This window comes from Anas platyrhynchos, chromosome 3 (genome assembly GCF_047663525.1).
Source record: "Anas platyrhynchos isolate ZD024472 breed Pekin duck chromosome 3, IASCAAS_PekinDuck_T2T, whole genome shotgun sequence".
Taxonomy (NCBI): domain Eukaryota; kingdom Metazoa; phylum Chordata; class Aves; order Anseriformes; family Anatidae; genus Anas; species Anas platyrhynchos.
Genome location: NC_092589.1, coordinates 107,819,461 through 107,834,507, shown reverse-complemented (window position 1 = coordinate 107,834,507; position 15,047 = coordinate 107,819,461). Strand labels below are relative to the sequence as shown.

Below are 15,047 nucleotides of genomic sequence, written 5' to 3'. Positions count from 1 at the left end.
AGTAGAATGCTGACATAGCCTTACTCATAATCTGCAAATGAAGATACTCTTAAAATTTAATAGGCAGTATAAAAAAATTAATAAAGCAAGACATTTAAAAAGAGCATTTCTGTATCTTTCAATTCATAATTTCAGTTTTACTGAGTTGCAGTTGAAGACTTCCTTTATGACTTTAGCTGTAAGAATTATAACACCCATTAATATTATTCTATAAATCAGTTTGTTGCCAAAGAAGCAGTTTGCACGCACACAGATTTTAAGATTTGTGAACCAACAAAATCCTAAGCCATCCAGGCAGTTTTAAGACATCAGGTTTAAAATCCCTGGGAAAGGGCAACGTGATTTTTAACAGGTTCTGATGAAAGGAAATGGTTTAATGGAGAGATATAGGGATATGTCTGGATACTGGAGAAAGAATCTAGAGATTGAACTTTATGGACCTGCTTACTGAAGAATTACATAAAGCGCTGCTAGAAGAAATAATTGTAAAAAATAGTGAAAACCAATTAGGGACAAAAAAATTTGCCCTGATTTATGAGCCAAATTTGCTGTGAAAGTTGTAATTTTATCTTGTGAAATGTACCTGTATCAGTTACACTTTCTCAAATCTGTCATCCCTTCCATTCCCAACCTGCCACTGTAGAGTGCTTTCTCTTGCTTTGTCAGATTTTTTCCTCTTTGCCCCCATCCTATGTATTTTGAAAGACCTGCTTGATAAAGCCATTCATAACTATATAAATATTAGATGTGTGTACATAGAGAGTATATGGTGTATGGTATATTGCACTACATGTATCACATAGCCTAAAAAATGAGTTTCTAATTTCAACTCAAAGCTCAATATTCAACTCAATATTTTAATTTCAACTTAAAAATAATGCATCTGCTATGCAGACAGGAATAGAGTGCAAGTAGTCATCTGAAGGAGCTTCAGGAGCTGTATACGGTTTATTTTAGAGAACAGCATTCAAAGCAAGTAATGCTTTGAGAAGTACAAAAATAAATTCTAAAATATTGCTTAGGTAGTGATATATTAACAGTTTTCTTAATTGCTTTAAGGTATTTGATCAATGAGAATAAACTCTATTTAAGCCTCACATCACTACCTCCTTTAAATTAGGCACACAAGTGTTATCTTAATTTTGCAGATGGGCAAAATGAGAGAATGAGAATGTGCTCAGCATGACAACAAGCAAACCTGCACCTGGTTAGGGAACTGGAGGTGTCCTAAGTCTCATGCTCCTTTCCTAATCCACACACTTAAGAAAGAGCACGAGAGAATTCACATTATGTAATTACTTGCGTACAAAATAGAGTGAAAAAAGGGGTAAAAAAACATAGCTTATGCATCAGAAATTAGCATCTTCTCTACTGTTACTGCATATCAAGATATAGGGAGCATTGCTATTTATTGTGACAATTTTTGATTCAAGATCCCTGGAAATATTTTCTATTCATCTTGCTCTTCTCTCACAATTTCCTTGTGGTAATGTAGTTCCTTTTAATATCTGTAATATCTAGTAATTTTAAGCTTTGCTCAGATCCCTAAGTCAGCTAAAACTGTATTTTTGAAATCCATTTTTCTTAACACTGACTTTCTTGTCTGATGTAGGTAGAAGTAACCATACAGATGGTCTGTGGTCTCGTAAACGGAGTTTCTGGAGTATATCTATACCATTTTGATTCCATTTGACTTTTAAGTTTTCTGATGTGGTTAATGTTCTTTGTTTTATCCACTCACAAATACAACGTGCATCTTACCCAAAATGTCTCAATTGGCTTTTTTTAATTATACCCAAAATAGATTCAAATGTTTTTTTTTTTTTTTAAATATTTGAACATACTGTATTCCCTGCTCCCCACTCAATAATTTTCAGTCATTTATGAGCTTCCGTATTTTTGTAATGCCATCTCTGCTTTTATCAACTTCTATCTGAAAGCTAAATGCTGTAACAAAAGGATGTGGAAAAACTTTGTATGTAGAAGAGATCTAAATCTTACTGAGCAAAGTAACCCTTAAAAAAAAGCGTGTATTTCTTATGACATAAGGAAGCATTAGTCTTCAGCAGCAGAACACAGATACACGCAGTTTTGCAAATAATAAAGGGGAAATAAAAACTAACATGTCCTTTCCAGTTACTGAACTTGGTTTATTTGAGTCTGGATGTCAGGCATTAACATTAAGGCTTAATGCAGAATTACTCTGTATTAAAATAATGTTATCACTTTAATGGTCTCCCTTATGGAAGGGACCTTTTTTACATCTTGGATGTCTATCAGAATGGCAAGGGCAACAATTTAGATCCAAAACCTTTCACTTTTATAAGGCTTTATTATTAAAAATCTCTTGAAATGAGGAGTCATGAAGCTGCACCAGTGAATTTTTTCAAGTCTGAATAGATGACTGAGAACATGCTGTTGATCTGCAGTGGGTTGTATTTTAAGTGACTGCACTGTTGAGGCAGTGAAAGCCACATGAAAGAGGGTTCGAGCTGTGCGTTGCGGGGTATTCAGTAGTCGTGGCAGAGCTGACAGTTAATCTCCAGCATAACAGTGTGCATCAAGATAATGGAACTTTAAATGAGAGAAAAATGGAGATGAGATGAAAAAGTATAGCCATGGACTGGCAGGAAAACAATCCTTATGTTTTATGCTTGTGCTTTTGTAAAAACACGCAGAGATGTATCTGCTGCATCAAAATTAATTAGCTAAAATGGGGGAGACGGGACGGGACTTGGCAGTGTGTGACTGCTCAAGCACAGTTAAGAAGAAAGCAGTTCCTTGCTCCAAGTGTTCCTTCACTCTTTCCTCCAATCCCACAGCTTTTTAAGTAATAATAAATAGCAGTGATTATTTTGTTTAGCAGAAATCTGACTAACCATAGTTTCATTATTTCTATTGCCTTTTACTTTTGTCTGCTACTTAGACAAATCTCTCCATAAGTAGTAATGCTGTCAGGGTGAAGTGGTGGGCATCAGAAGGTGAGTGGCAACTACAAATCTTTTGCTTACAAAATGACAGTTCACATCTAGCTTTTGTAGACAGAAACACCTCTTTGTCATCTGTAATTGCTTTTGCCTGGATAAGAAGTTCCTGAGTTCCAGAGGGCAAAATTTGCAGCACAGGAGCCTTGGATGTGATTAATTTGCAACACCATGTGTTGGCAGTATATAGGGCGAGAGGCCAAGAGATGGGAATGATGGGAAGCCAAAGTGCTCTCCCAGTTATGCTGAGTTAGTCGTGATGTGCTGGGATTAGGGGAATCTTAATTGAGCTAAATAATTAGAGTAACTTCACTTCCTTGAATGTCATTCTAGCACAACTGCTACATCTTGCATTTCAAGAAGGCTTTAAAAACGAATTTGTTTTGCCTGCGTTGACGATCCTCCAAAATAAAAATAACAACTATGTAATTTAAGAATATGTACTCTTTAAGTGTTTTTTGAAACTGGCTCTGTTTAACCTTCTGAAATATTTGCATTTCATAAGTTGTAGAAATACAGTTTCATAAACCAGTGCCCTTTTCAAATGACTGTCAGCAGTGACTCCATAAAATCACTTCTAATAATAGGAGAGAAACATGAGCAAGAAGTTTGCATTGAAAAACCCACTCACTTTTATTAGTTTCTTGCCATCCCTCCTTCCTAAACTAAAATCAGTAGTATGGAATTATTCCTGTGTCACCTGTTCTTATAGTACATGGATATGTGGATGCTGTTTTAGCATGAGCCTGGACCAACTGGTTTCAGTAAATAATTCCTAATTTCTCGTGTTCATTCTAAATTGGAAAAAGCTTTTAAAAAACAATAAATATAGATAGCTGATAAAGGGTGACAGGAATAAATGTTATTTGTATTGATTGTAACTGACTGTGAAAAGGAGATGAGTTGTCTGATTAGATTTTCATTTGCGAATGCTGATTTCTTAAAATTAAGGTCAAGACATTTGTCCACAGAGGTTGTTACTGAAACTTCAGTCAGAAGACATCACTAGTATCTGATGTGTTACTTTTAACTCATCCTTTGGGGAGTAGACGTTGTCCAGGGGATCTGGTGATCCATGTATGATGTGAGAAAGTAGTTTCAGTTCTACTTTCTAAATTTAGCAGGGAAGGGATTTTAAATGCTAATGTCTTTCACATCTTAGGAATCTTTGTCCACATGAAGTGGCAGCTTAAATTGCTTACTGTAACAGTATAATTATAAATATCAAAATTCTTTTTTTATTGCAATCCACACACAAAAAAGTCAGTATTTGGTTCTATACATCCTTCGTCTTTAATATCAGTTTTAATGTGTTTAATCTGTTGGCTGTCACATAAATAAAACTGCATATGCTTTTCTTCTAAACTCTTTTTTAACCTAGACTTAACATGTCATGTAATTTCTTTAGCCAGCTATAATGCCACTTTTTTTTTTTATTTATATTTATCTGTTGCCTCATTTTTAGGAAGAATAAAATGATAATTTTATTTCCAGAAGATGATGTTTTCATGTTGTGGCATATAATTTCCTTAAGAAATAAAGTAGGAAGCTTATGTTGATTATTTCTTCCAACTAATAAAAATGTTCAATTTTTCATACAGGAGATGACCAGATGGAGAGAAAAGGTCAAGTTTTAATCCTTTTAGTGGAACAAGCTCTCAGTTTCCAGGACTACAAAGCAGCTAGTATGCATTGCCAAGAGCTCATGACTGCAGGTGAAGTAAATAAATGGGGGCTACATGGGGTGATGGTGGTTGGAAATCTGAGTTCTGATGCTCAGCTCACTCTGAAGTATGTTACTTCAAACTGGTCCTTTTCATTCAAAAATCGACTTCATTGTGCAAGTCAGCAGTATGTCAGCTGTAGAAGGCATGTGGTATGAAATACGGTAACTCCCATGTATGTCATGGACTTACAAAATTAGCCACAGTGTCTTCTGGAGCAGCACTGTCTCTTAAAATTTGATTCACTGAGATCTCTCAACCGGTATCACATAATGCGATTCAGATAAGCCCTCATTTTTTTGTGCCAGAAGCTCAAAAATATATCCCATCAGGGATTCCATTTTTAATTGTCTTTTCAAGGCTTTTTTTCTTATAAGAAAACAGAGTTATAATTTATAAGTTTTACATATAAAGTTGATATTTTTTTTTTAATATAAATTATAAGGGAAAAGTTATAATTTGTCATGTTGTTTAAATCCCTTACTTGCTATGTTACGGTATTATTTTTTTGTTAATGATCATGTGAAACAACATTGAAATTAAACATGTATGTATGCATTCAGTATTGTTTATACACAGTCATGCCTCTCTGTAAACTTCTGTATGGAAATGTATTTCAATATCCTCAAGTTGTGTTTCAGCTTGCAAAAGTTCATTCACATACTATAAAATCTTATTGTACAGTTACTATCCCACTTGTTGATCTCTTGAAGTAATGACAAGAAATAAAAGTTTGTTAGGCAGCTGGGTATGGCTCTTAGTGTTCCGTCCAAAATAGGCTTATAGTATTATTGGCTGTAGTAGTAAGTTCTGACTAAGGTTTCTTATGAAATATCACAGAACCCTGATTGCCTGTTACCTGTGGTCACTGTGGTAGATCCAGACAGTACGACTGAAAGTTGGTAGGGCAGGCGTCCAAATGGCTCGTTGCTGCCACAGGGGCGTGCAATTTCCTGGAGGTTGTCTGGAGTCACCAAAACTTGCACTCCAATGAATCTTTGTTAAAGTATTTGAAGTAGGCTAATGTGCAGGTCTTTTAGATAGACTTCTATCAAAGCTCTTAAAATATTTGTGCTATTTACGTAAGTCTTATGTGTGAGGTTATGAATAAAATTAAATGATACTTTTATGTCAAGATGCTAAGTAGCATGGGTTTTGCTTCTCTGGAATCTTTTTTCTGCCTTATACTGAGAGTGTGTGTGGAAACAGAATAATTGAGGTTCTCTTAATGTATCAAGTAATCGTATGTATATTAAAGCCACTCCTGTAATATATTTAATATTATGCACTGAAGTACATTCTGATTTTCTTATGGTAATATGTAAAAATTTAGCATGTAGGCTTACAGATTCCTATTATAGTGATATCTACAATATGGTGGCCATGAATCTTCTAGATATTTCAGTCTAAAGTTGAGTTATATCTCTTTTCTGGAGCTTTTATGGCCCCTTTCTCAGGGGCTGTGTTGGCAGGAATACCACATGCTGTTCTCTTGTCTCATCCAGTGAGAATTATGTGGGTTCCTCCTGACACTTGTGAGGCTTGCTTAACTGAGAAGTAAGTTTTGTGTTCTCTTGTAGGTTATTCTAAAAGCTGGGAAGTATGCAGTCAGCTTGGGCAGTCAGAAGGCTTCCATGACTTGCATATGCGTCAGGAACTCATGGCTTTTGCTCTGACACACTGTCCCCCAAATGCCATAGAGGCATTGCTAGGAGTTAGCAGCTCATTGCAAACCCAGGTAGGTATTTCTGAAACTTCTTTCATGCAGTTCAGTGCTTACCAAGGCTTTAAAGGGGAATTTTTAATTTTTGTTTCCTTAAATTTGTCTGCCTGCCAGCCCCAGCAAGTTTATAATTTGACTACTCATTATTCTACTTTTGCTGTTCTATTTCAGCACCAGGTCTTTTTAAACCATTTTCATATGATGGCTGCTCAAGTAGAAGTGCAATTATATCTATCTTCAGTACTTTTAATGTCTTAATTTATTGCCTTGTTAAACATTCTATTTGCAAATGGATTTAAATCTTTTTCTGAAGTTCTTCAGGTTCTGTCACCTGCTTATTCTGTGTAATCTAACTTAATTAAATGTCCAATTAAAAGTTCATTAAACATCTATTCTTATTTTTTTATGATCATTACCAAATATGTGATGAAATTCTTTTCTCACTGATTTCAGCCGTTTGATGATTCTGTCAAATATAACACCGTTTTTATCTGGGCCATCTTTATTAACCTTGCAATGACTGACTCTTAGCAGAATCAGCTCTTAAATGTTCATCAGATCATATTATGCCCATGAGAATGATTACTGTGACATTTAAATGCAAGTTATGGCAAGGTGACATAGCAAACCTATTTAAAGGTCTTATTTTGAAACTGCAGTGCAGTAATTTAGGTTATCAGAAAGTTAAATTTCAGTTTAGTTGTGGTTTGGCCTAAATGCTGTGTCTAAGTCCGAATTTTTCTTAAATCACTGTGAACTCTTAGACAGCTTTCTCTGTACAATATAAAAATCTTAGAGGGCTCATGTTCTGTGTCTCAAGACATGGAGGAGAGGGTAGTGATAGATACAGTACTTACGCAGTCTAATAAAGGCAACTCCAAGTGCATATCCTTTTTCTTTACAAAATTTCTGGTGTAGCAGAGCACATGAGAAATATGGGAAACATAAAGGCAGTTTTTAGAGCCTCAGTAACATGATAATGTCAGAATTAAATGCTACAAACAGTTTGAAATGACGTCTAGCTCCTATGAACTATTTACTTTTTATTTACTTATGTTTTACTATTTATTTTTTTCATCATGAAAGCACTCCAGTTTGAAGCAGGTAGGTATAATTACTAGTTTAAACACAGGTGGACTCTTTCCAGAGTTGATACCTGTACAATATACAAATAAGTTTGTTTCCCTCTCTTATGTACCTATACGCAGAATTAGAATTTGAAGTTACATAAACTTCTGGTGCTGTATAAGTAAAAATGTGTTAAACTTCACTCAATTCATTGCCCCTGTATTGCTGTCTTGTTCCTTCTAAAGGCTTCTTTTCCTCTTAGTTGTAATGCATTATAGCTGCTCATCCACTGGTTATTACCCTCTTGCATCCTACTTTTCCAAGGAAAAACATTTTACCTTCTTTATTCACAAAGCTTGATACTGAATTGGTTGCTGAGGGTTCTTTGTTAGTACAATATGATTTGTTACAAACATTCAGTGATAATTTATTTGATACTTGCCCAAGGAAGCCAAACCCAAGTAAAAACTAAGCATATTTTTTTCAGCACTCATCATAAATGGCCTTGTGTTCTGTCCAATGTGTGTGTCTTAGTGAGCAACCTGATTCAGTGGGAGGTGTCCCTGCTCATGGCGGGGGGGTTGAAATAAGATGATCTTTCAGGTCCCTTCCAATCCAAACCATTCCATGTATGTAGGTAGATACATGCAAAAAATCTTTATCAGAAGTTCATGGTGAACAGTTGATGCTGAAAGACTGGAACTGTTTTGTTACTTCATTAGTCTATGGCCTGCGGAAATTCTGTTCATGTGACGTTTGTCTCTCCGCTTGCCCATCACCTTAGAGGCACAGTTCCAATAATGAGTATTTTTCATGGAAGTTCTTAGCTGACGTGGTACAGAAACTTACAGGTAGTATAAAATAAACAAATAAAACAACTATAACAATCAAAAAAATACAATTCTTACGTTGTATGGAAAAAATGTTTCACAGAAAACAAAGAGAAGGGAAGGTCATTTTGCCTAAGGACTACAAGAGTGAGAGGATGTTAAACAATTGTTTTCTTCTTCTCCCTGCCTCCTCTATCCTCTCACTTCTTTTTTTCTGTCATGGAAATTTTTGCATCAGAATTTCTTGACTTTCCTATGACATTGGAATTATAGTTCTTAATAAGTATTTGTCTGGTAAGGGATTATATTTATTCTGTCTCTGTAGATTCTTTATCAAGCTGTGAATCACCAGTTGCTTCCTTCAGAAGGAGATGAGAATGTAAATAGTTCCATACCCTCTTCGCTGATCAGTAAGGATGCAGAGGTGAGCTTTAAAGAGTTTTTAAAGTAATAACAATTGTGTTTTGTATTACGTTGAAGAGCTGAATCTGAGTGTGAGCATCATCTACCTGTTTACTACAAAAATACGCACCATTAAAGGCTTCTAATTAAAGGCTACTAATTTTCAGTCTTAGATTACATTAGGTTTACCTTTGCTTGTATATTTTTGCATAGTCTGTTCTGATTTTTTGTTGATTCTTTGTAGGCAATCTTAGCAGCACCATGGGGAGTGGGTGGGAGGGGGAAGCAAAACATTTGCAAATAAACCTGGGTTATGCATTTAATTCGAAAACATCTTGAGTTAAACTTTTTTTCTTTTTTACTGTGCATCATGAGGTATGTGGTGTTTTCACCATTTTTTGACTTTCAGATATTGCATGTGAAATAATTATAATTTGCAAGATTAGAAGGTACATCAACTCTTAAAGCTTTGTGGAGAATAGAGGCATGGGGAAGGAAAAGGTCTACTATTCTGTTTAATTTTCATGTTTATAGTTTTAACAAATCTGATTTTGTACATGTACGATTGGAATTTCATTTTTCTCTTCAAAGATGATGCTATTTACTATTTCTGAAAGAAATGAAAGGCTCTTTCAGCCTCTACAGAGAGTGGGAAATTACAAGTTTAATTTAAAAATTTCTTTTGAAAAAGTAGATTTTTAAAGTAGTTTAGACCTTTTATTTTTCCCTTCCATCTTTTCTGTTCAAGTCTTCCTGTAGATGATAAACAAATCTCAGGGTGGTAGAGGAGAAATGTTAACCTGAAAGTAGGAAGAAGAGTACAGTAGGAAGAAAGAGGTGGTACGTGTTGTATAGCTTGGTGTTTTGAGCAGAATATTTAAATTGCAGCCGATTTCTTGTCATTATTCCATTAAAGGAGTTTTTACCAATAATAGCTGTAGATGGAACATGTTAGTCTTTGCATTTGGTATATTTAACACCATGTAGCTAAATAATAAATTAGTCCCTGCCATGTTATTGGAATGGGAACACAAATTCTGTATATGTATGTATTTTGTGTATGCATATTTTTGTGTATACATACATGCATATTTCATATAAATGTACATACATATACATATATAAAAGTAACAAAATGGGCAGGAGAGTGAAACAGCACTGAAAACAGCATTCAGAGTAAGTGAGGTAAACTTTTACCTTATGTATCTAGAATCATTGCCATGAAGAAGAGGTCTGTTTATTAGCATGAACACATTTTATATTCTGGGAATTGGTAAATAAATTCATCTGAGAGCAAGATTGTCAAATAAACGTTAATAACATTGTGGAGCCTTTTGATTAGGGCATGGATGCATATTTCAACAAATTGTAACACATGACAAATTTGTCACATCATCTTTAATATGCTCTAGTACTATCAAATGTTTTGTTGTGACAGAACAATTGCATGTGCATGTAAATGAATTCAGAAATACACTTAAGGGTTTATCAGTCTTGAGTAAACTCACTAATTAGCTTCATTATCAGTTCAATTTAGATATCTGAAGCAATTTTAACTAGAGTGAGGAATTTGCATTTAGAAAATTATTCACTCTTATTTCATCCAGTATAGATTCTTTTGTTTTTTTCCCCTTTGTTGTGGTTAGTTGTCTACAGTTGGAAGTCTGCACACAGTAGACTGGGCAAACATCTATGGTGCAGCATTGAGGGTTTTCATTGTTTTCGTAACACAGCTTTGTTTTCTAGTCAAAATGTTACGCTATGAAATGGGTTCTGTGTATTTGCTAATTTTAACTTAATGTCTTCTCCCAGTTGATTTATGTGGGAATTATAGCTTCTTTCATTTCTTACAGTATTTTGCAATGACACAAGAGGAAACATATCCAATAATATTTTGAAATTGTGTAAACTTACCTTTTTTACAGACATGTGAAATATTAGAAGTGCATTATGTTCAAAAACTCTCTGACATAAATGAATCCCATAACTGCAATCACTGTAGTTGCACGTCAAGGTGTTCTTCCTGCTTCTTATCTTCATTGTCTTGCACAGAATTTCAAACTATAATATCTTTTTGCCCTTTCTTTTTACTCCTTTCTTTACTTGTGTTTTGACTTAAAACATTCTTTTCTCAAGGACTTCACAAATGTTCTCCTTCCTCACTTACTGATAACTTTTCAATTTAGTGCTCAAAACATAATTTTCCTTTTAACTAAGGTTAATTAAGGTATATGTTTTTGGGCATCTCTTTCTCTGTTACTTTGAAAATACCTATCTGTTAATGAATCAACCTTCAACCTTTCTTATTATATCTTTAGAGATCTTTTTTCTACCTCTTTTCATATTGATTGTTAGTTGCCACTGCCATTTTCCTGTGATACCAGCCCACATCAGCTGCTGGTTATACTTTTCAATTCTTCTTTTTTTTTTTTTTTTTGGATGTAGAGGAAGAACTCTCTATTAATGTCAAAACTCATTTATCTTTGTTGTATTAAGGCTCTTTTTTTTTTTTTTTTCCCAAACATTTTTTTCCCATGAAACTTGTAGGAATCTCGATAAGCAGCTGGCTACGTATCTTCACAAGTTACGTGCAAATGTGTTACCTAACATACCTGTCATATTGATTTAAGTAAGTCTTTGTAGAAAATTCCTGACTGCTACAATAAAGATGCACATAATTATTCTGTAGGAAGTAATGTGTTTACACATGTACTTCATGACCAAAGCACCTGGCTTGTCACTTGTGATGGAACTCAGTGGAACCATTGGAGAAGTTATCCTTTTGAAGCTACAATAACTCCAACGTAGTAGAATATTCTGCTTATTAAATTTCCTTCATGCTTACCATTTGTTCTCTTTGTAGTGTGCTGCAAGTGCCTCAACAATTCATCTGCTGCTCAAACTATCTCAGTGAGAAAAAATAAGGTCTTGACTCATTAAAAGCATTTCAAAATATTATTGCTAACATTATTAAAATATAATTCTTAGTTGTGAGATGCTGTGTTGTATATAAGCAGTAAAGACAATAACCACTGTAAATCTTGCCTTCTAAATGAGCTCTGACTTTGTGCTTGATCTTCTTAATACTTAAAACATGTGTTATGTCCATTATAAATAAAATCATTATCTTTTACATATCTGAATGTGAAAATTTAATTACTGTATACTGTCACAGTAGCACAAGATAAATTAATGGTTTCATATTTCCTTGGAAAGGAACTTCTGATAAGAGAACAGAAATTATTTGAAGATACTTTTCTCTAGAAATTATAGGACTTTTTTCTTAAATGTTGCTTAAAAAAAAAAAAAGTTCCTACTAACTGAGAATTAGCATCTTGTTTTCTTTTTGGACCCATGCTCTGGATCTGGAATCTTATTTAATTACTCGCATATGTGAAATTTGTGTGTCATGCATCCTTATCATTGCTGATTAGCAATGGTTAGGGAATGTTTTACTTCTGTAGTGTATTCAGGGAAATGTTCCACCTGGAATCTGTGGAACTTCAGGGCAAAAATAGCTGCAGTTTCAAATAGCTGTGATACATAAATCTTTATACATACACACATTTATATGTATGAGATTAACTGGAGCTGTTTTGTGGCTTAGTAAATATACTGGTTTTAATTGTGTAACAAATAAATTAGAATGCTCATAGAAAGAGGTAGCTGTAATTCTTGATGGTATTTTATTCAGTAAGTTCATTTAGTGTCACTGAACTCTTGTGCCGAGGAAGAGAAGATCTCAAGGTGGAACTCCATGCTTGTACTGTGTAAACTGCTGCTGGCAATTTAATAAATGAGGCACAGAGAATAATGCAACTAACCAGCCATTAGGTGCTTGATTCACTTACTTAATTACAGATACCAACAATTTGAGATGTCCTAAGGCATCTTTCCTGTCCTTTAGCTACTGACCCAAAAAGTCTAGGTCCTCTTGTCAGATCTATGAGTGTTAGACAGATATCTTAATTACTGCCATGTATCGCGCACAGTCATCAAAGCCTGTGTTTAAGTAGCTGAATGTAATCCATTGTCTCTGCTTAAGGCTGAATTACTTTCTAGTTTGCAATGACAGTAATAGACTTACTGAGACCTTAGACATCCAGTGACACCTGAAGGTTATAATCTTGAGCTGAATCCTTTCTGTAGTTTCTCATCTGTTTTAATTTATCTGAACTGGACAGGAATTTTGATGTAGACAGGTTCATGATAGAGGTGTTGTACAAAAATGGAAAACAAACAAACAAACAAAAAAAACAAACAAACATAAAAACCACACCTTTCAAGACACAAAACAGGAATGTACAGTATACATGGATGCATATGTAAAAATACTTAAATACCTGCTTTCTGGTGGGAGTACCAAAAAGCAAAAAAAGAAAAGGAAAGTTAAGACTTGATGTTTTGTCTAATAAGTAGAGTCTGTTCCACCTCGCTTTGTGAAATTACAAAAGTTTTAGGTAACCTTCTATGTAGTCAACCTTTGCAGGTTTTCTTTAAAAATAACAGATGTTAGTGTTTGCATTTATTTCCTTTTAGTGAGGTGGGGATTGGGCACTTTTCTGAAGCACCAAGTGATAATATGAAGGGAAATAGCCTCAAGTTGCACCAGGGAGGTTTAAGTTGGCTATTAGGAGACTTTTTTTTACTGAAAGGGTTGTGCGGCATTGGAACAGGCTGCCCAGGGAAGAGTCCCCATCCCTGGAGGTCTTCAAGAAATGTGCAGATGTAGAACTTGGTAGCATGGTTTAGTAGTGGACTTCAGTCCTAGGGGTAAAGGTTGGACTAGATCTTCTTAACTTGAACAGTTCTATGACTCTGATACTTCACAAGACTATTAACTCATAAGGTGTATTAGAAGTATGGTTTCTGCATGTTTTGACCCTTGTACCCTGGCTAACTGTCATTAAAAACAAAACAAAACAAGCAAAAGCTATGTTGCAGGTGTTTTAATTTATCCTATTCTATGGCTTATTTAAACAACAACAACAACAAAAAAAAACAACACAGTTCACTTTGCTTTTTGTCCTTGGGTTAGACTGTTTAGAATTATATTTTAGTATTTAGCTGTTATTTTAGGTTATCTTGATAATTTATAATTTGTTGGCTGAGTCTTTTTTATATAAAGTTAGATTCGTACAAGTTTTTAGCTGCTATATGAAAATAATTTCCCTCAAAATCCCCAAGCTATACTACCTTACTGAAGTCATAATTAAAGGACATGATTAAAGTTATCCTATTAAATGGGATCTTCAATAATCTTTAAGAAATCAATTCGTTTATCAGAGGTTTATTCAGGATAGCATGAAGTTATGGTAAGTGTTGCCGTTCTAGGTACACAGCAGCTCTTCAGATGACAAAATTCTTACTTGTGCAGAAAATACTGTAATGATGGTTAAAGTTCCGTTTAGGGAAATCAATAAATCACTACCAGAGTTTTTCTGATAATGGTTGAACTATACTAGCACACAGTCTACTGAAGGAGTTTTATTTTTAAAAATGTTTTTCTCAAATGCAGTTGAAAATTTGGAGGGGAAAAATTCTGATTTTTGTTGTTTGTTTGTTAATTCAATTAATCCTCAGAATCAGAGCCCTGAAGCAACCAGTGAAACTTGTGTTCTCTATATACCATTTAGAATATGTAACGAAAACCTTTAGTACAAGTAACAAAAGAGATTCATTAAAAACAATCAAACCAACCAACAAAACAAAAAAACACAATGCTGATTAACAAGAATTATTGTTTTCCCCTCCCCACTGCTCAAAAAAAGCTATCAGACCTAGGCTGTTGTATTGCTGTTTATTCTTCAGAGGAGTAAAAATTTTGGTGTATTACGCTTAGCATGTTCTTTGTTCATTTAGTGAAGAGCTGAAATTTGGAATCTAGTTGACTAGTTCGTTAGTGGTGTTCCTGTGAAATTCAGAATATAAATTTTAGAGAAGATTGAAAAAATAAATAAAATGCTGAAGTCTTAAAGGAAAGAAAGACGTAAAATGGGCCTGCTACTTTAATGATCAGGTTAAGGCAGTGAATAATACAATTACGGGTACTAAAAATAAGGTTGTCTGCAGTGAAATTTTACCTTGAAGCTAACAGATGTTTTGTCAATTAAGTTCCTGTGGGGCATCGCTCACTTGAGCATAACTTGGTATCCTTTTGCTTTGATGTCTGAAATTTTGTCACAAGTTAGTAAGCTGTGAATTAATACCTCCCATTCACTTATTAGTTATGCAGGTAGAATTCTCCTACTTCTGTAAACTTTGGTGTATGGGGAAATGAATAATTGAACTGTTATGAAGAAGCATTGGAGTTAAA

The 15,047-nt window shown here is 34.5% G+C and overlaps 1 protein-coding gene across 3 annotated transcripts in view; it reads left to right on the top strand.

Annotated features, from left to right (window-relative positions):
• Window positions 1-15,047, top strand: part of NBAS (NBAS subunit of NRZ tethering complex) — a 177,912-nt gene that overhangs the window by 63,007 nt on the left and 99,858 nt on the right. For all 3 annotated transcript variants that reach the window (XM_027455253.3, XM_027455251.3, XM_027455252.3), the window contains exons 33-35: window positions 4,586-4,699; window positions 6,289-6,446; window positions 8,655-8,753. In XM_027455253.3, the coding sequence (XP_027311054.1) occupies window positions 4,586-4,699; window positions 6,289-6,446; window positions 8,655-8,753 (371 nt within the window). The remainder of the gene's footprint in view (window positions 1-4,585; window positions 4,700-6,288; window positions 6,447-8,654; window positions 8,754-15,047) is intronic.